This window comes from Oryctolagus cuniculus, chromosome 2 (genome assembly GCF_964237555.1).
Source record: "Oryctolagus cuniculus chromosome 2, mOryCun1.1, whole genome shotgun sequence".
Taxonomy (NCBI): Eukaryota; Metazoa; Chordata; class Mammalia; order Lagomorpha; family Leporidae; genus Oryctolagus; species Oryctolagus cuniculus.
This window is the reverse complement of record NC_091433.1, coordinates 45,046,456-45,067,034: the sequence shown is the minus strand read 5'-3', so window position 1 is coordinate 45,067,034 and position 20,579 is coordinate 45,046,456. Positions and strand designations below refer to the sequence as shown.

Below are 20,579 nucleotides of genomic sequence, written 5' to 3'. Positions count from 1 at the left end.
GAAAGTTGATCTCTGGTTTTCCCAAAAAGGGTTGTCCTCAGATACAAAAATGAGAGACAAATAGACAAGCATACAAAGACTGAAGAATACATTACCAGTAACCTGTACTGTTAAAAATTATTCCATAAAGAAATTTTACCCACCAAGAATTAATTTACAAACATGAAACTTAGGTATTGACTGGAAAGAAGAAAGAATGGCTTTTAGTGGGCATAAAAATAATCTACACCTTGGTTTGAGCAGTGATCACACACACATACATTTATCAAAATTCAATGAACTATATACACTTAAGAGTTTACTGTTTATAAAATATGAAGATGATACATCAAATGTACCTCAAATAAAAACAGAAATATTTAGGAACAGAAAAATTGGGAAACTCTGTGGTAAATCTTGAATCCATTTAAACCTAGACTGTGAGTAAACACCTCTGGGAATTGTGACTCTAAAGTGGAATGTAAATGTTGAGTGCGTAAAAATATCTTCTCTGGCCTGGCATTGTTGTGGAGAGGGTTAAGTTGTCACCTGGGTCACTGGCATCATTTGAATGCCAGTTTGAGTCCCGGCTGCTCTATTTTCCATCCAGCTCCCTACTAACAGACTTGGAAGTACTTGGATCCCTGCACCCATGTGGGCAACACCGATGATGCTCTTGACTCCTGGCATTTGCCTGGCCCAGCCCTGGCCCCTTGTGGATTTTTGGAGAGTTAACCAACAGAAAGAAGATTCATTCATTCTCCACCCCTCTCCTTCTCCCTCTCTCCCTTCCTCTCCCTTCCTCTCCCTCTCCCTCTCCCTCCAATTCTGCCTTTCAACAAATAAATCTTTAAAAATATGTATCTTCTAAGTATCAGGAATTAAATGTAAATGCTAGGATGGACATGGGAAAATAGAGTATAAATATTTGTCTTAGTTATCTATTGTTACATAAAAACTTAGAACATAGCATCTTGAAACATAAAACTTTATTACTGGTATGTGGGGAGCAACTCGGACTAGACTAAGTTACTGGAATTAAGACTTATTCTATGCATCTGCTCTTCCACAATATGGCGCTGAGAAGGGAGAAACAGCTTCTACACAGCTGCCTCCAGTTCAACCAATAAACTGTAGGACCTACTCCTGATTGGAGGAGAGCAGCGTACTCGGCGTGTGGGTAGCAGAGTTGGGATTGGTGGAAGAGGACTATAAAGGAGGAGAGAGACAACATGCACCAGGAACATCTAAGGGGAACATCTATCTGAAGGAACACCTGTGCAGCCCCTGAGAGAGCCGGCCGGCGGTGTGCCGCTCCCCCGTGGAAGTGGGGAAAGTGGCCAGGGGGAACCGCCCTTCCACGGAGGTGGAAGGGACGGTAGCCAACCCGGGAAGAACCAGCAGCAAACCCGGGGAGGGCCGAGCAGACGAAAGAACAACGCAGGGTCCTGTGTCGTTCCTCCACAAAGACGGGGAGCGACACTGGTATCTCATTCAGTTTTTTGTTTCAGGAATTTGGGGGCAGTTTTGATAAGTTTTTTTGGTTAAGGGTGTCTCATCAGATTGCAGGCATCCAGAGGCTTAAATGAGTTTAGAGGATCCGTGTCCAAGATGATTCAGTTGTATATTAGCAGAATGCCTCTGTTCTTAGCCACATGGATCTCTCTCCTCTCTCTCCTCTCTCTCTCTCCTCTCTCTCCTCTCTCTCTCTCCTCTCTCTCCTGTCTCCCCTCTCTCCCCTCTCCTCTCTCCTCTCTCACCATAGGGTGCCTGAATATTCTCAGTACATGGCAGCCGGCTTCCACTATAATGAACTATTTGCGAGAGACAGAACAAATCAGAAGTTGAAATGTCTTTCATAACCTAGCCTCAGAAGTGATATATAATCATTTCTGCCATATCTATTGGATACACAGATAGCCTTGATGAAATATTGGAGGAGATGACATAAAAAAAGTAGTAAAACCAGGTATATCCTCAGGGGTCTTCTTGGAGGCTATCTACCACAATCTAGAATTTATCCAGGTTTTTTAGCCAGGAACTGTGAGATACTGCCAAGAAGTTGAATAATAATGATAACATATTCTGGGGCCGGTGCTATGGCATAGCAGGTAAAGCCACCTCCTGCAGTGTCGGCATCCCATATGGGTGCCAGTTCTGGTCCCGGCTATTCTTCTTCCAATCCAGCTCTCTGCTATGGCCTGGGAAAGCAGTGGAAGATGGCCAGGTGCCTGGGCCCCTGCACCTGCGTGGGACACCCAGAAGAAGCTCCAGACTCCTGGCTTTGGATTGGCACAGCTCTCGCTGTTGCAGTCAATTGGGGAGTGAACCAGCAGATGAAAGCCCTCTCTTTCTTTCTCTCTGCCTCTCCTTCTCTCTCTGTGTAACTCTGACTTTCAAATAAATAAATAAATCTTTAAAAAAATAGTGATAACATATTCTAATTATCCAATGTTTTTGTATTATTCTTTTCCTCTGCTTTAATGGACTCTTAGAAATATCATTTCTTCTATAGAAGTATTTACTAATTCTCAGAATGTCTCATTTTTTTCACCTGAGCTTTTAAAAAATTTGTCTCATGTTGAAATCAAACTGAATTTAATGCTTTTACATTTTAAAATGCTGTCTGTAGAATGATCTCATTTTAGTAATTATTTCTGCTTACACTTTGTGCTTGGCATGATCTTAGAGTGCGAGTCATTATTTCTAAGTGGTGAAAATTTGAGTTTGTGTGTTTCATATTCACTTTTATTTTCTTCCTTTCCTCTGAATTGCTTAGGATTTTTAAAATGACATACATTTGCAAAAAGAAAATTAAACTTCAAAAAAGTTTCATAATGTTCAGTAATGTTGAGAATGTAGGGACACAGTCTCATGACTGTTGTTCTGTAAGGAATAATTTGGTTATATCTATTAAAACCTTAAATGCTGTTCATACACTATGAATCAAACATTCCATTTCTGTGAATTCACCCGTAAGAAATATTCATGTGCACAAAGATTTACAAGGTGTCATTGCATCATCATTTATAATAATAAAAAGTTAGCAAAAACTGTAATTCAATAATAGATGAATATTTTAATGAATTATGGTATAGAATGCCATGTAACCATTAGAATGAGGAGTATTTATAATATAGTACATGAGAAAATTCAAGATATTATGTGAGAAAGTAGACCATTTATTATGTGTAGAGTAATCCCAAATATATGTTAAAAAAAAAAAAAACTTCTCTCTCCACCCTCACAAGCGTGCTTCAAAAAATGTGTTGAATGATGTATTTAAAAGATAAGTTTATATTGGTGCAGAAAATGTTTGGAAATCATACATAATACATACACATTTCCATAAACTTTTTGGAGACCTCCTTCATGGATTTCAAAAAAATTTGCCCCATAGTAAACTAGTCTTCTAAGTCCATTTTCCACAAAAACTTTTGAAGTACCTTCTCAGAAGTATGTGCCTATGTTTATTTAAATGCACAAGGGAAAGTCTTAGTGGATTCTTACCTGATAATCAGAATATGAATAGGATGTGGAATGAGAGGAGAGGTAGAAATAGAGGAAAGACTTTTTTTCCTCTGCTTGTTTTTTACTTGACATTTTGTAAAGAATATAGTCAGGTGTTTTAACTTGAAATTTTTAAATGACCTTAGTTGCACTGTGGAAGGTGAATTATAGAAATGATGCCAGTTCTCAAGTAGGAGATTACTTGAAGTAGGATGTTTCACTTTTTCAACTGGGAAATTCGAAAAGAGCTAATCATGAGGATTTTGTACTTTGTCTTAGATGTAATGTTCTTTTCGTCAAAGTTAGGGCAATTGTCCAGGCAAAACAGGCTGAGATTCTAACTTTAAGAATGAGCTACGGGGAGAAAATGAGAATTTTTAGGAAGAGAAAGTGAGGGGCTTCAGAGCATGTGAGAGTTGGGGGAAGAGTAAAGTGGAAGGTGAAGTAGATCTGAGAGACACAGAAAGAAGAGCAGATATAAGGATGAAGATAATGAATTAAGTTGAGGACCTATGGGAAACTCTCATTGAAGCTATCTGGCAGATGTTTTGAAAGAACATAATGGTGCCTTGGAAGTCTTTGACATTTAGGTGACATTTGAAATCATGGTTGTTGGTAAATGAATATCCAAGGAAGCGTAAGAGAAGATGCTTAAAGATGGAACCCTGGGGACTACTAATATGTAAGGAGCAGCAAACCAGACCCTGAGGCCAACTGAAAGATGTGTGGTCAGTAGTGTCACACTATACAGGAAGTGGTTACGTTTGTAGTTTTAGACTTAGACAAGAATGGATTATGGTGGAGAGCCCTCTAGTGGAAGGGAGCGTGGTATTTGTGGAACTAGAAGGAGGAGCTCAATAATGTGAATGAAACTGGCATAAAGAATTTTTCTTCCTTTGAATAACATATGATTACTTTCTTATTCGAAAGAAGTTAATCAGGGGGATAGTCTAGTCTATTGATGCATGAAGGTATAAGAAAATTTTTCTTCTGGCCAGTGAAGAGGTTTTGAGAAGCTAAAACTGGTGGAAAATAACATTTCTTCAGCCCTGGGAACGAGGGTACAAATTGGGCAAATTTTCTACTAAAGAGAAGTATCAAAGCTGACAGAAAAGAAAAACTAGAAGGGTTTTTACACCAAACACAACCAAAGTTCTAGATCAGCCCCAGAAGGCTGAATTACAGGAACCTTAAGTATCAACCAGCTGCTAAGAAAAATCATTGTGAAATGTGTCATTTTATATACTCACTTTTTACAGTGGTTCTTCTGGATAACCTGCCTGCTTTATTATTTTGTTTTCTACATTCTGTGAAACTGAACTTTAATTTATTGGCAAGAAGGTCTTCACACAAAAGATGAGATAGGATGATATTCTGTATTATCTTCCTCTCCTTTTGTTTTAATTAAATTCATAATTGCACATAGAGGAAATTGTAGAACAACACATACATAAAAAGTTAACATTGCTTACCTCAGGGAGTAGATTTGGAAAGGGAAGGCAGAAATTAATTTCTTTTTACAACTCTTTAATTTAATTACAGTGTTTATAAAGCAACACCTAAGTATGTAGTATTTTTGGAAAAAGCTAAAAATTAAACTAAATTAAATTAATACATAGTTCTAAAAATATTCAGAAAATAATACAGAAGGTTTATGAGCTTCTTGTAACATATCTTTTGAACATATTTATATTGAATATGTACAATTTCTGTATACTGTCTACTTAGTAAAAAAAATTGCTAGGTTGTAGTGTATATACATGTTCCGCTTTAGTAGATACTGTCCAACTGTTTCGCAAAGTGGTCCTGGCATTTTATTTTCCATCAGCAGAATAAGAGCTTTGTATAGACCATGCCCTTGTCGACAGGTTGGTATAGAAGAATTTGGAGTGGTTGGTTGGTTGGCTTTTCTTAATTTTTTTTTTTTTAACTTTTATTTAATGCATATAATTTTCCAAAGTACGACTTATGGATTACAATGGCTTCCCCCCCATACCGTCCCTCCCACCCACAACCCTCCCCTTTCCCACTCCCTCTCCCCTTCCATTCACATCATGATTCATTTTCGATTATCTTAATATACAGAAGATCAGCTTAGTATACATTAAGTATGGATTTCAACAGTTTGCTCCCACACAGAAACATAAAGTGAAAAATAATAGATGATTTTTTTAAATGATGATGAAATCAGAGCAGACCTATTGTCATGTTTAATCCCAGTGAGAGTCAAGTTGGGAATTGATAATTTCTTTTTTTTTTTCTTTTTCTTTTTCTTTTTTTTTTTTTTTTTTTACAGAGGATCAGTTTAGTATGCATTAAGTAAGGATTTCAACAGTTTGCACCCCCATAGAAACACAAAGTGAAATATATTGTTTGAGTACTCGTTATAGCATTAAATCTCAATGTACAGCACATTAAGGATAGAGATCCTACATGAGGAGTAAGTGCACAGTGACTCCTGTTGTTGACTTTACCAATTGACACTCCTGTCTATGGCATCAGTAATCTCCCTATGCTCCAGTCATGAGTTTCCAAGGCTATGGAAGCCCTCTGAGTTCTCCGACTCTTATCTTGTTTAGACAAGGTCATAGTCAAAGTGGAGGTTCTCTCCTCCCTTCAGAGAAAGGTACCTCCTTCTTTGATGACCTGTTCTTTCCACTGGGATCTCACTCACAGAGATCTTTTGCCAGAGTGTCTTGGCTTTCCATGCCTGAAATACTCTCATGAGCTTTTCAGCCAGCTCCGAATGCCTTTAGGGCTGATTCTGAGGCCAGAGTGCTATTTAGGACATCTGCCATTCTATGAGTCTGCTGAGTATCTCACTTCCCATGTTGGATCACTCTCCCCTTTATTTACTCCATCGGTTAGCGTTAGCAGGTACTAGACTTGTCTATGTGTTCCCTTTGACTCCCAGTCCCTTCACCGTGACCAACTGTGAACTGAAACTGATCACCTGGAACAGTGAGATGGCATTGGTACATGCCACCTGAATGGGATTGAATTGGAATCCCCTGGTATGCTTCCAACTCCACCACTTGGGGCAAGTCAGCCTGAGCATGTCCCAAATTATACATCTCTTCCCTCTCCCATTCCCACCACCATGTTCAACAGGGATCACATTTCAGTTAATTTTCAACACTTAAGAATAACTGTGCATCAATTACAGATCTAAACCAGTCATATTAAGTAGAACAGATAAAAAAAACTACTAAGAGGGATAATGTATTAAGTTGTTCATTAACAGTCAGGGCTATGCTGATCAAGCCACCATTTCCCATAGTGTCCACCTCACTCCAACAGGTTTCCCTCTTGGTGTTCAGTCAGTCGTCACCGATCAGGGAGAACATATGGTATTTGTCCCTTTGGGACTGGCTTATTTCACTCAGCATGATGTGTTCCAGATTCCTCCATTTTGTTGCAAATGACTGGATTTCGTTGTTTCTTACTGCGGTATAGTATTCTAAAGAGTACATATCCCATAATTTCTTTATCCAGTCTATCGTTGATGGGCATTTAGGTTGGTTCCAGGTCTTAGCTATTGTGAATTGAGCTGCAATAAACATTAGGGTGCAGACCGCTTTTTTGTTTGCCAATTTAAATTCCTTTGGGTAAATTCCAAGGAGTGGGATGGCTGGGTCGAACGGTAGGGTTATCTTCAGGTTTCTGAGGAATCTCCAGACTGACTTCCATAGTGGCTTGACCAGCTTGCATTCCCACCAACAGTGGGTTAGTGTCCCTTTTTCCCCACATCCTCGCCAGCATCTGTTGTTGGTAGATTTCTGAATGTGAGCCATTCTAACCGGGGTGAGGTGAAACCTCATTGTGGTTTTGATTTGCATTTCCCTGATTGCTAATGACCTTGAACATTTTTTCATGTGCCTGTTGGCCATTTGGATTTCCTCTTTTGAAAAATGTCTATTGAGGTCCTTGGCCCATCTCTTAAGTGGGTTGTTTGTTTTGTTTTTGTGGAGTTTCTTGATCTCTTTGTAGATTCTGGTTATTAACCCTTTATCTGTTGCATAGTTTGCAAATATTTTTTCCCATTCTGTCGGTTGTCTCTTCACTCTCCTAACTGTTTCTTTTGCAGCACAGAAACTTCTCAATTTGATGCAATCCCAATAGTTGATTTTGGCTTTGACTGCCTGTGCCTCCCGGGTCTTTTCCAGAAATTCTTTGCCTGTGCCAATATCTTGAAGGGTTTCTCCAATGTTCTCTAGTAACTTGATGGTGTCAGGTCGTAGATTTAGGTCTTTAATCCACATTGAGTGGATTTTTGTGTAAGGTGTAAGGTAGGGGTCTTGCTTCATGATTCTGCACGTGGAAATCCAATTTTCCCAGCACCATTTATTGAGTAGACTGTCCTTGCTCCAGGAATTAGTTTTAGATCCTTGATCAAATATAAGTTGGCTGTAGATGTTTGGGTTGATTTCTGGTGTTTCAATTCTGTTCCATTGGTCTATCCATCTGTTTCTGTACCAGTACCATGCTGTTTTAATTACAACTGCCCTGTAGTATGTCCTGAAATCTGGTATTGTGATGCCTCCGGCTTTGTTTTTGTTGTACAAGATTGCTTTAGCTATTCGAGGTCTCTTGTGCCTCCATATAAATTTCAGCACCATTTTTTCCAGATCTGAGAAGAAGGTCTTCGGTATCTTGATTGGTATTGCATTGAATCTGTAAATTGCTTTTGGGAGAATGGACATTTTGATGATATTGATTCTTCCAATCCATGAGCATGGAAGATTTTTCCATTTCTTGGTATCCTCTTCTATTTCTTTCTTTAAGGTTTTGTAATTTTCATCGTAGAGATCTTTAACGTCTTTGGTTAAGTTTATTCCAAGGTATTTGATTGTTTTTGTAGCTATTGTGAATGGGATTGATCTTAGAAGTTCTTCCTCAGCCATGGCATTGTCTGTGTATACAAAGGCTGTTGATTTTTGTGCATTGATTTTATACCCTGCTACTTTGCCAAACTCTTCTATGAGTTCCAATAGTCTCTTAGTAGAGTTCTTTGGGTCCCCTAAATACAGAATCATGTCATCTGCAAAGAGGGATAGTTTGAGTTCTTCCTTCCCAATTTGTATCCCTTTAATTACTTTTTCTTGCCTAATAGCTCTGGCTAGAACTTCCAGAACTATATTGAATAGCAGTGGTGAGAGTGGGCATCCCTGTCTGGTTCCAGATTTCAGTGGAAATGCTTCCAACTTTTCCCCATTCAATAGGATGTTGGCTGTGGGTTTTTCATAGATTGCTTTGATTGTATTGAGGAATGTTCCTTCCAAACCCAGTTTGCTTAGAGTTTTCATCATGAACGGGTGTTGTATTTTATCAAATGCTTTCTCGGCATCTATTGAGATAATCATATGGTTTTTCTTCTGCAGTCTGTTAATGTGGTGTATCACATTGATTGTCTTGCGCACATTAAACCATCCCTGCATACCAGGGATAAATCCCACTTGGTCTGGGTGGATGATCTTTCTGATGTGTTGTTGCATTCTATTGGCGAGAATTTTATTGAGGATTTTTGCATCTATGTTCATCAGGGATATTGGTCTGTAATTCTCTTTCAGTGCTGCATCTTTCTCTGGCTTAGGAATTAAGGTGATGCTGGCTTCATAGAAAGAATTTGGGAGGACTCCCTCTTCTTCGATTGTTCTGAATAGTTTGAGAAGAATTGGAGTTAGTTCTTCTTTAAACGTCTGGTAGAATTCAGCAGTGAATCCATCTGGTCCTGGGCTTTTCTTTGTTGGGAGGGCCTTTATTACTGTTTCAATTTCTGTCTCAGTTATGGGTCTGTTTAGGTTTTCGATGTCTTCCTGGTTCAATTTAGGCAGGTTGCATGTGTCCAGGAATCTATCCATTTCTGATAGGTTTCCCTGTTTGCTGGCATACAAGTCCTTGTAGTAATTTCTGATGATTCTTTTTATTTCTGTGGTGTCTGTTGTTACATTTCCTTTTTCATCTCTGATTTTATTGATTTGGGTCTTTTCTCTTCTTTTTTTAGTTAGTTGGGCCAATGGGGTGTCAATTTTGTTTATTTTTTCAAAAAACCAGCTCTTCGTTTGGCTGATTTTTTGTAATGTTTTTCTTGATTCAATCCTGTTGATTTCTTCTCTGATTTTAATGATTTCTCTTCTCCTACTAGATTTGGGTCTGATTTGCTGTAGGTTTTCTAGATCCTTGAGGTGAATTGAAAGCTCATCTATTTGGTGTCTTTCCAATTTCTTGATGTAGGCACCTATTGATATAAACTTTCCTCTTAACACTGCTTTTGCTGTGTCCCATAAGTTTTGGTATGTTGTGCTGTTATCCTCATTTACTTCCAGAAAGTTTTTGATTTCTCTTTTGATTTCTTCTATGACCCATTGTTCATTCAGGAGCATGTTGTTCAATCTCCATGTGTTTGCGTATGCTCTAGGGATTCCTGAGTTACTAATTTCCAACTTCATTCCTTTATGGTCTGAGAAGCTGCATGGTATGATTCTAATTCTTTTGAATTTGCTCAGACTTGCTTTATGGCCTAGTATGTGGTCAATCCTAGAGAAGCTTCCATGTACTGCTGAGAAGAATGTAAAATCTTTAGCTGTAGGATTGAAAGTTCTGTATATATCTGTTAGATCCATTTGGGCTATGGTGTCGTTTAAATCTACTGTATCCTTGTTGATCTTCTGACCGGATGATCTGTCTATTTCTGAGAGTGGAGTATTGAAGTCCCCCAGTACTACTGTATTGGGGTCTAAGTCTCCCTTTAAGTCCGTTAATAAATCTTTTAGATAAACTGGTGCCCTGTAGTTAGGTGCATATACATTGATAATTGTTATATCTTCCTGTTGAATTGATCCCTTAATCATGATATAGTGTCCCTCTTTGTCTCTCTTAACAGTTTTTGTGGTAAAGTTTATGTTGTCCGATATTAAGATGGCTACGCCCGCTCTTTTTTCATTTCTGTTGGCATGGTATATCTTTTTCCAGCCTTTCACTTTCAGTCTGTATGGATCTTTGTTGGAAAGATGTGTTTCTTGTAAGCAGCATATAGATGGGTTTTGTTCCTTAACCCAATCAGCCAATTGGTGTCTTTTAACTGGACAGTTCAGGCCATTCACGTTCAAAGTGACTAATGATAAGTGGTAACTTTGCCCTGCCATTTGCCAAAGATAAGTTCTAATATATGCTTTGAATTCCCTGTGATCTTTTGCTGTGAGGTTTCCTTCCTTGGTTTCCTTCCTTTACCTTCTTTCATATTGATGACCGTGTTTCTGTGTTTCTGTGTGTAACACATCTTTAAGCATCTTTTGCAGGGCTGGACGAGTGGCAACAAATTCTTTCAATTTCTGTTTGCAATGAAAAGTCTTTATTTCACCTTCATTCACAAATGATAGCTTTGCAGGATATAATATTCTGGGCTGGCAGTTGTTCTCTCTTAGTACCTGGGCTATATCTCGCCATTCCCTCCTAGCTTTTAGAGTTTCTGATGAGAAGTCAGCTGTGAGTCTGATTGGAGATCCTCTGAGAGTAATCTGACGTTTCTCTCTTGCACATTTTAGGATCTTTTCTTTATGTTTCACTGTGGAGAGTTTAATTACAACGTGTCGTGGTGAGGATCTCTTTTGGTCGTGTTTATTAGGGGTTCTGTGGGCTTCCTGTACTAGGATTTCTCTGTCCTTCTCCAAACCTGGGAAATTTTCTGCTAATATCTCACTAAAAAGGCCTTCTAATCCTTTCTCCCTCTCCATGCCTTCAGGAACTCCTAGAACCCGAATGTTGGGTTTTTTAATAGTATCCTGAAGATTCCCGACAATATGTTTCAGATTTCTAATTTCCTCTTCTTTTCTTTGGTCTGACTGTATCCTTTCCTGTTCTCTGTCTTCTAAGTCCGATATTCTCTCTTCTGCTTCACCCATTCTGTTTGTAAGGCTCTCTATTGTGTTTTTCATTTGATCTATTGAATTCTTCACTTCAGTCACTATCACAGTTTCCTGTTGTACTAGTTGTTTCGTTTCATTTTGATTCCTCCTTAATATTTCATTTTCACGAGAGAGATTTTCTATCTTGTCCATTAAGGATTTGTGTAGTTCAAGAATTTGTTTTTGAGAACTTCTTAATGTTCTTATCAATTTTTTGAGATCTGCTTCTTGCATTTCTTCTATGTCATCATCTTCATAATCTTGAATTGGGGTGTCTTTTTCATTTGAGGGCGTCATGGTGACTTCCTTGTTTTTATTACCTCGGTTTTTGCGTTTGTTATTTGGCATATTGGAGATATTTGGTTTCTTCACTGTGGTGCTTTTTCTTGTTATACTATGACTCTAGATTAAGTGGACTATCTGTTTTTGATGGAGCCTTAGGGCTTGAGATGGGTGTGGCCTGAGAGCTCTGTTTGGTGTGCCAAAGGTGACACTCCCAGGTTAGGCGTGGTAAATCTCTCTCTCTCTCTTTCTTTTTTTTTTTTTTTTTTTGATTTAAAAGGGAAGTAATTCCGCACAGCTGAATGAAGTTGGAGGTAGTTAGCAGGCAAATGATATACCCACAGGAGCCAGAGATCGGAAGCTCTTTCCCAAGATCCCCACAGGGAATCTGTTCGGCCCTCAGAGTGGGCTCAAATTCTCCTTCAGCCTCCCACTGGGTTGCCAAAGTTACGGAATTGTAGCGTCTCTGGAGAGTGCTCACGTGAATTCCGTGAGTTCTCTCCCCCACCGTCTCTTTTTTCACAGTCTCAGTTCAGTAGCACCACAAATTTACTAGCTCCTAATCTCCTGTTAATTCGCCCCGCCCAGAGTCAGGTTTTTCTGCTAGGCTCAGGGCCGGTGCAGACCTGAGGTCGCTCTGCTTATGACGTATGTCCAAGATGGCGCCTGCTCTTTGTCTTGCTCGCCCTTGAGAGGTGAGCGGAGAGAGAGAAACCCGTGTCCGTACTAGTCACCCTTTTTTTTTTTCTCTCTCTCTCTCTCTCTTCCAGTTAGCCTTGTGAACTTCCCCCCCCAGGGGTCGTTCCCTCTAGTCTCCTCTCTCCGCTTGCCTGCCGGTGTCTCGGGCTATTGAGGTTCGGCTCACCTCGCGTTCCAGCGCTGGTGTGTTGAGTCTGCCGCTGATGTCCCAAACTGTGGGCTCCCACGCTGTCCACGCAGGTCCGCTGTGAGTCACGCGTTCTGGAAGAGTTTCTTCTGCTGTTTCCTCCCCTACTCTTCCTTGAACCTGCAGTATCTCCACTTTTATTAAACTATCTCTCCCCAGACTATCAGTGTGCTCCCTTCCTATTCCGCCATCTTGCCGGGAGCCCCTTTTTTTTGAAAATTAATGTTAAAAGTCTGCCTGTATTTTATTATGTTAATATACTATAATTTAATTAATGTTATTTTTTGCCCTCTTCCTCCATTCTAGCATAATTGAACAGCTCTAATGTCTAGTGGACTCCATGGTTTGCTGTGTGTGTGATCCATGTGGGGAACATTTTGTATTAGAACAAACCATCAGAACTAGGGCTGGCATTGTGGCACAGCAGGTTAAGCTGGTGCCTGCAAAGCCAGCATCCCCTATTAGAGAACTCAGGACATTCTGAGCTCCTGGCTTTGGCCTGACCCTGTCCTGGCCTTTGTGGCCATTTGGGAGTGAAACAGCAGATGAAAGATATCTGTGTTTTCCTCTGTGTCAGTCTGCCTTTCAAATAAGTAAATAAATCTTTTAAATAACACTAATAGAACTGATATATTTTCTTATCAAATTTTCCTGAACTTCCCTGTTTTTTAGTAGTATAGTACCGACATGAAGAAGCAAAGTAAAATAGTTTGGTTTGACAAGAAAATCAGTTTTGATTTTGCAGTGGTAAATGGTTGTTTTCTTTACAAAGTAGGTAAAAAAAATACTATAATGTCTGAAGCTAGACTTTTGGTGAAATTATTGCTAAACACATCCCATTTAATTATCCAGAATAATGTGCATTTTCTTAGAACAAGGATGTAGTGCTAGCTGCCAGCATCTGCATCACATAGGTCTTCAATCCATTGCAATACTGCTGTGTGAATTACTTAAGAATGTAATCACTTGGTTTTGGAAAACTGAATGTTGCCCTTTGAAGGTGAGAGATGTTTCCAATCAGAGAACCATGCTTCACAAGTCTTTCCCTTAACACTCTGCTTCCTCGTTTTCTCAAATTTTCTTTTAACATAGGTTTCTAAATGTGTGAAACTCTAGGGGCTTGTCTTTAGTGAGTTAGATGTGATTACCAGACCTCCTGCTTTTTCTTGTGTTGAGGAGTATGATTGCTTCATGATGGCCACTCTTCCTGTTGAGCATTATGACTTTAAATAGCTGTTGGCACAGATGATATTCAGTAATATCCAGTTAGAATAAATAATTTCTTGGGTGAGTCTAGATAAGGAGAACCCTCTATGATAGGCGAATCATCTTTTGGAAAGTGCCTTTTGGACTCCATAAGACAGTTTTGTCTTTCTTATTATTCCTTGCCTTTGCCAGTTATATATTGAATTGCTTATTTTTTTTTTGGAATAGCATAATGAGAATGAGCATATAATTCTCATTCTTGTAAATTTTAGACATAATATGGAGATTCATCACATTTCTAAGTAATCACTGTCAAGAACTTAGTAGGAAACTAATGCTTTATATTTTATTCAGTTTTTTGCAAAGTGCATGCATTGGAAGAACATCTTTAGCTGTTGATTTCTTAAGAGATCATATTGTAGCATAACTTTAAAAGTCTGCCAATTCATACTTCTCTATACTAATAGTAATGAGTCTAAAAATGCCTAAAAGGATTAATAATCCATAGGCTTTATTACAGGCAGTATTTCCAATGATATTTCTATTCCTAGCCCTAAATCTTTTTATCGTTATCAATAATGAGTAGCAAAACTTGCTGGCTTGATTTTTTTTGTTTCTCAGTATCTATTAAAAGTTTGAATGTTCTCAACCAGAATGGGGTGGAAGGCACAGGTAATAGAAGGAACAAAAGTATAATCAACATATGACTAATAACTATTACTTAGAAATTTATCTCAAATGTATGAATGTGATTTGGAGATAAGTGTTAGAGGCCACTGTAAAGTCTTGGTTAATACATGCTTTGATTTCTAGTAGATACTTTCTACATACTCATATATCTTGTCTATGGCAATCAGTCCAATATTAAGGGATCTTTCAAGTTGCAACTTTCGCATAGAGTGAGACAGAGAATAGCAAGTTCCCAGTAACTTATAACCAACAGAACCATCATTAACTTCACTGTAATCCATGCCCCCACCACCACAAAAGCTATTTGTCTTTCTGCGTAGGTATCAGTCAGAGCCGGATCTCTCATTGGCTGTTGCAGCAAGGATCAGACCTGAGTGAACAAAAGAAAAGAGCATTTTACCGATGGTATCAGCTGGAGAAGACAAACCCTGGTAAATATCATGTTCTTTGCTTTGATGCTCCTGAAACAAGATAAATGTTATTAATTAATTTATTGAATAAATGTGCTGTCTTATTCAATAAGGTTGTTTCGTTCTTTTCTGGTGTTCCTTTTTGAAAAAATTTTTTAGAAATCTCTTTTGACTGTAAAACTGGATTGTGATAATTTAGTTTATTGCTAATACTATCTAGTTATGTTCACTACTTCTGCTAAAGACACCTCTTTGTTCCACATTACATATTTCTAAGCCATGGATTGAAAGAAGGGTCATGAATATGGCTGATTTTCTTTTTCTCAACTGTAGGTAAACAAGTAAGATTCCATGTCTTTTTTTTTTTTTTTTTTGCAAACCTGTTTTAATTAATTATATATGTGTGTGTGTATTGCCAGACAGAGTTAGACAGTAAGAGAGAGACAGAGAGAAAGGTCTTCCTTCCATTGGTTCACTCCCCTAATAGTGACTACAGCCAGTGCTATGCCGATCCGAAGCCAGGAGCCAGATGCTTCTTCCTGGTCTCCCAGGGACCCAAGCACTTGGGCCATCCTCCACTGCCTTCCTGGGCCACAGCAGAGAGCTGGACTGGAAGAGGAACAACCGGGACTAGTACCCAGTGCCCATATGGGATGCCCCCGCTTCAGGCCAGGGATTTAACCCACTGGGCCACAGCGCCGGCCCCCACAGTCCCCATTTTATCACACCTAAAAATGTTAATAATTCCATAGCATTTATTCTCAGTGGACAGTCACATTTTTCCCGTTGTTGGAAGAATGTCTTTTTGTTGGGGAAGAAATTGTGGTGCAGCGCATTAAGCCACTGCTTGAGACTCCCATATCCCATATCAGAGTGCCCGACTAAGTCCTCGCTACTCTGCTGCTAACCTATCTTCCTGCTAAAATGCACCTGGGAAAGCAGTGGATGATGGCTCAAGTACTTGGGGAGACCTGGATGGAGTTCCTTTTTGACTTTGGCCTGACTCTTCCTTGGCTGTTGTGGGCATCATAGAGAGTGAACCAGTGGACAGAAGCTCTCTATCTCTGTCACTGTGCTGTGCCTTTCAAATAAATAAATAAATAAATAAGTCTTTAAAAAAATCTTTTGTGACTATTTTTTTGTAGTTCCTATTTTAGGTTGGCAATTTTAACATTTTAATTATGTAATTTTACAGAATGAGCCATATTCTGGATTTTTCTATGTACTTTATTGTTAAGTAATTATTGTTAAATAACTTCTTGTTTATCTGCTATATTTTATAAACTGGAAATTAGGCTAAAGGCTTCATTTTATTCAGGTAGAATATTTTTGGCATGAATATTTCATAGGGTATTGGGGAGGCAGGTGCTGATGGTTGCAGTCTACTTTGAAATGAATCAAAATAGATTGATGAATAGAGACATGATAAAATAGGTGCAGTAAAATATCAGGTGGTCGGGGCCTGCGCTATTGCTTGAATCAATTATTCCAGTTGCATTTGTGAAAGAAGATAATCTGTGTTGTTCCTTCAGTGTTTATTAGCTGGAAGTTTTTCTGCAAAGAAGAATCTTCATTTTGTAGATACTTTCTAGTGTTATCTGGATATAAAAACAAACTTCTCTAAGAGAATGTCTTTGTTGTCACTGCTGTTAGTTAAATGTTCTTTATTTATTTATTTTTTTGACAGGCAGAGTTAGACAGTGAGAGAGACAGAGAGAAAGGTCTTCCTTCCATTGGTTCACCCCCCAAATGGCTGCTGCGGCTGGCATGCTGAGCCGATCTGAAGCCAGGAGCCAGGTGCTTCCTCCTAGTCTCCCATGCAGGTGCAGGGCCCAGGCACGTGGGCCATCCTCCACTGCCTTCCTGGGCCAGAGCATAGAGCTGGACTGGAAGAGGAGCAACCGGGACAGAATCCGGCACCCCAACCGGGACTAGAACCCGGGGTGCCGGTGCCGCAGGCGGAGGATTAGCCTAGTGAGCCGCAGCGCCGGCCAGTTAAATGTTCTAAGGCAGCACAATCTAGAAGAAATATAATGTAATGGCATGTATAATTATAAACTTTCTAGTAACCCCATTTTAAAATGTGAAAAGAAACTAATGGAATTAAGTTTAATAACATATTTTATTTCATGAATGTATATTATCACTTCAATTTAATCAGTATTTTAAAAATTGTTTAGATCTTGAGATTCTCTCTTGTCCTGATTCTTTGAAATCCAATGTGTAATTTACACTTAAAGCACGTATTTTCAAGCAGCTATGTTTTAAATACTCAAAAGATACATGGAACTGGTGACTAATATATGAGATAGCACAGTTAAAGATATAGTTGAAGCAACACTTCAGACTCAGCACTGAGTCGCCTTTCCATACACATCTCTCTTCACATGAGTTACAACAGGGCAAATCAAGTCGGGAGGGACAAAAACTTGGTACATAGTCTGCTTAATAGAGCAACTCAACTGATAGCAAGGTAGGTAAACAAAAGATCTCTTCCGAGGGGATTCATAAAGCTGATTACATTCCAGATAAGCTATTGGAACCATCAAGGATTGTTGACCACCAAGAAGATTACCAGAGGGATGGTCATAGTGTTCCAACATTTGTGGGGCAGAGCAGTGAAGAATTTGGAGGACAGGTACTAGTCAACTATGTCAGGCAATCAGTCAGCTTCCACAGGGGAAGAGGGATTTTTTTTTTTTTTTTTTTTTTTTTTTTGTCTCTTGGATTTGATGCTTAGAGCAGAATTGATGGGGCCAGTGCTGTGGTGCAGTAGGTTAATCCTCTGCTTGCGGTGCTGGCATCCCATATGGGCACCGGTTCTAGTCTGGCTGCTCCTCTTCCAATCCAGCTCTCTGCTGTGGCCTGGGAGGGCAGTGGAGGATGGCCTAAGTGCTTTGGCCCCTGAACCCGCATGGGAGACCTAGAAGAAGCTCTTGGCTTCTGGCTTCAGATAGGCGCAGCTCCAGCTGTTGCAGCCAGTGGGGAGTGAACCAATGGAAGGAAGACTTTTCTGTCTCTCCCTCTTACTGTCTGTAATTCTACCTCTCAAATAAATTAAAAAAAAAAAAAAAAGAACAGAATTGATGTATTCTAATCACAAATGTTGAAGCTAAATCTTCACACTGGATTTAGCGCTGTGCTCCAATCCTAGGCAGAAACTAAGATACTGCGACAGTTGGTTCACTGACAATAGCAAAGAGAACAAGGTACAACTCTTAGCTGCAACAGTGTTGTTACAACCAATCTGATAGCACCACTAACCTGAGAATACTATACTTTAGGAGTCCAGTTTCAACACTGGGCTGGTAATGTTCTTCTGAAGTTGTTTTTGGTTTTTTAACCTTGTTTTCATCTTATTTCCCATTTCATTTTCTCTTGGAACCAGAAGTAGGCTAACCCACCATTGAGAAATCAGATGAAGGAAGAACATAGGGCATTGAGAAGGGAAGGTGGCAAATTCCTAACAGCATTCCTTGAGCTTATGATTAGCTGCTTTTTTAATTGTATAACCTTCTGTGTCTTTCTAAATTTTTCTTTTTACCATATACTTTAAAAAATTCATAGAAAATGGAATTAAAAGTTAAGCTTATTTTGGTGTAAATTTTTGAAATCTGTGCATAATTGAATTCATCATATGCATTTTCCGTAAACTTTTTGAATCTTTGTGTATTTGCAAAGTGCGTTAAGTATAAAGTGTAATGGAAAAAAAGAGAGAGAGAAAAGGAAGGCAGGGAGGAAGGCAGTAAGGAAGGGAAAACCTCAGTCCAAAATTTTTTTAAAAAAAGAACATTGGCTTATATGGTTTTGATCAGCTGCTTTTAAGAGGCAGTTAGGTAGAAGGTACCTAAGATAGAAGTGGTTCTTTTTAAATGTTTATTTATATGAGAAAAGAGAGAGAGCTCCCATCTGCTGTTTCACACCATAAATGCCTGTAATGGCCTTTGGCTGGGGCCAAAGCCTAGAGCCAAAAACTCAATCCAAGTCTCCTACATGGGTGGGCAGGAAACCCATTGAGCCAGGAGCACTGCCACCCAGAGTTTGCATTAGCAGGAAACTGAAATCAGGAGCTGGACCCAGGCATCAGACCCCAGCACTCAGAAGGGGGATGCAGGCATCTTAATCTTTAGGCTTAATTGCCCGCCTCAGTGATTTTTATTAATAGGTAATTATTTTATATCATTAAAATTTCTCTTTCCAGGACAGGCAGCTCATTAGAGAAATGTAAATATAATCATTTTGCATACTTTGAGAAAAAAAATTGAGGAAAATTACAAAATGAAAAACTATTTTTTTAAGTACTTAGGAAAAAATTTGTGTATTTTTAAAAAGACTTTATTTATTTATTTATTTGAGAGGTAGAATACAGATAGACAGAGGGAGAAAAGGAGATAGAAGGTCTTCCATCCCTAATTCACTCCCAAGATGGCTGCAACTTGCCAAGCTGGGCCGATTTGAAGCCAGGAGCCAGGAGTTTGGGTCTCCCACATGGGTGTAGGGGCCCAAGCACTTGGGCCATCTTCCACTGCTTTCCCAGACCATAAGCAGAGGGCTGGATCAGAAGAGGAACAGCCCAGCCAGGACATGAACCAGCACCCATATGGGATGCCAGTGCCACAGGCAAAAGCTTAGCCTACCACGTCATACTCTAGCACCAATATTTGTATATTCTGTGTCTCTGTTCTTGGGCCTCAGAGCATTTCTTTCTTGTAAACCTTGAATGAGTTCTCTTTCTGCAAGCTCTTCTCTCTGGATCCATTGGATATGGTCAGGGCTTATAGGTTTTTTTCTTTATATTTTTTAAATTTATATTTAAGTGGAATCAGCAAAAGGATAGAATGGTTATTTATGTAATTTTTACTGATAACAAACATATTGAAGTTCTCTTATAAAGAGGCTCATGATCAGAATTTCCTAGCATAACCGAAGTATGGCAAGACATATAAATAAAATAGGCTGATGGCAATTAATTAAAAAATAATAAAATATAAAAATAATAAATAAAAAAATATCTTATGAAAATATGTATAATAAAAAGCTTACTTTGTAGAAGTTGATGCTTGTGGGGAGCAACTCAGACTAGACTGTTACTGGAATTAAGACTTATTTTATGCATCTGCTCTCCCACAATATGGCGCTGGGAGAGGAGGAAACAGCTTCTACACAGCTGCCTCCAGTTCAACCAATAAACAGCAGGACCTGCTCCTGATTGGAGGAGAGCAGCGTACTCGGCGTGTGGGTAGCAGAGTTGGGATTGGTGGAAGAGGACTATAAAGGAGGAGAGAGACGGCATGCACCAGGAACATCTATCTGAAGGAACACCTGTGCAGCCCCCGAGAGAGCCGGCCGGCGGTGTGCCACTCCCCCGCGGAAGTGGGGAGAGTGGCAGGGGGAACCGCCCTTCCACGGAGGTGGAAGGGACAGTAGCCAACCCGGGAAGAACCAGCAGCAAACCCGGGGAGGGCCGAGCAGACAAAAGAACAACACAGGGTCCTGTGTCGTTCCTCCACGAAGACGGGGAGCGACATAATGGTGCCGTGACTCGGATAGGAAACCTAGGAGGGAAGAAGCAGGAAGAAGTGGGAAAATACCAGAGAGAGAGACTAGCAAAGAGCCTAGGGAAAAGCCGGACGGAAAAGGTGCCGGAAGAAGCTATCGAAAGCCTAGGCATAGACTCGGATACGGACTACGGGGGGAAGCTGGGAGAAATCT

At 39.6% G+C, this 20,579-nt stretch overlaps 1 protein-coding gene across 31 annotated transcripts in view; it reads left to right on the top strand.

Annotated features, from left to right (window-relative positions):
* The window catches only part of HMBOX1 (homeobox containing 1), a 224,162-nt gene that overhangs the window by 138,953 nt on the left and 64,630 nt on the right, over positions 1-20,579 (top strand). For all 31 annotated transcript variants that reach the window (XR_011386241.1, XR_011386240.1, XR_007918102.2 and 28 more), the window contains one exon: positions 14,778-14,888. Coding sequence is in view for 24 of the 31 variants with exons in the window: in XM_070068230.1 (XP_069924331.1) it covers positions 14,778-14,888 (111 nt within the window). In the remaining 7 variants the exon portion in view is untranslated. The remainder of the gene's footprint in view (positions 1-14,777; positions 14,889-20,579) is intronic.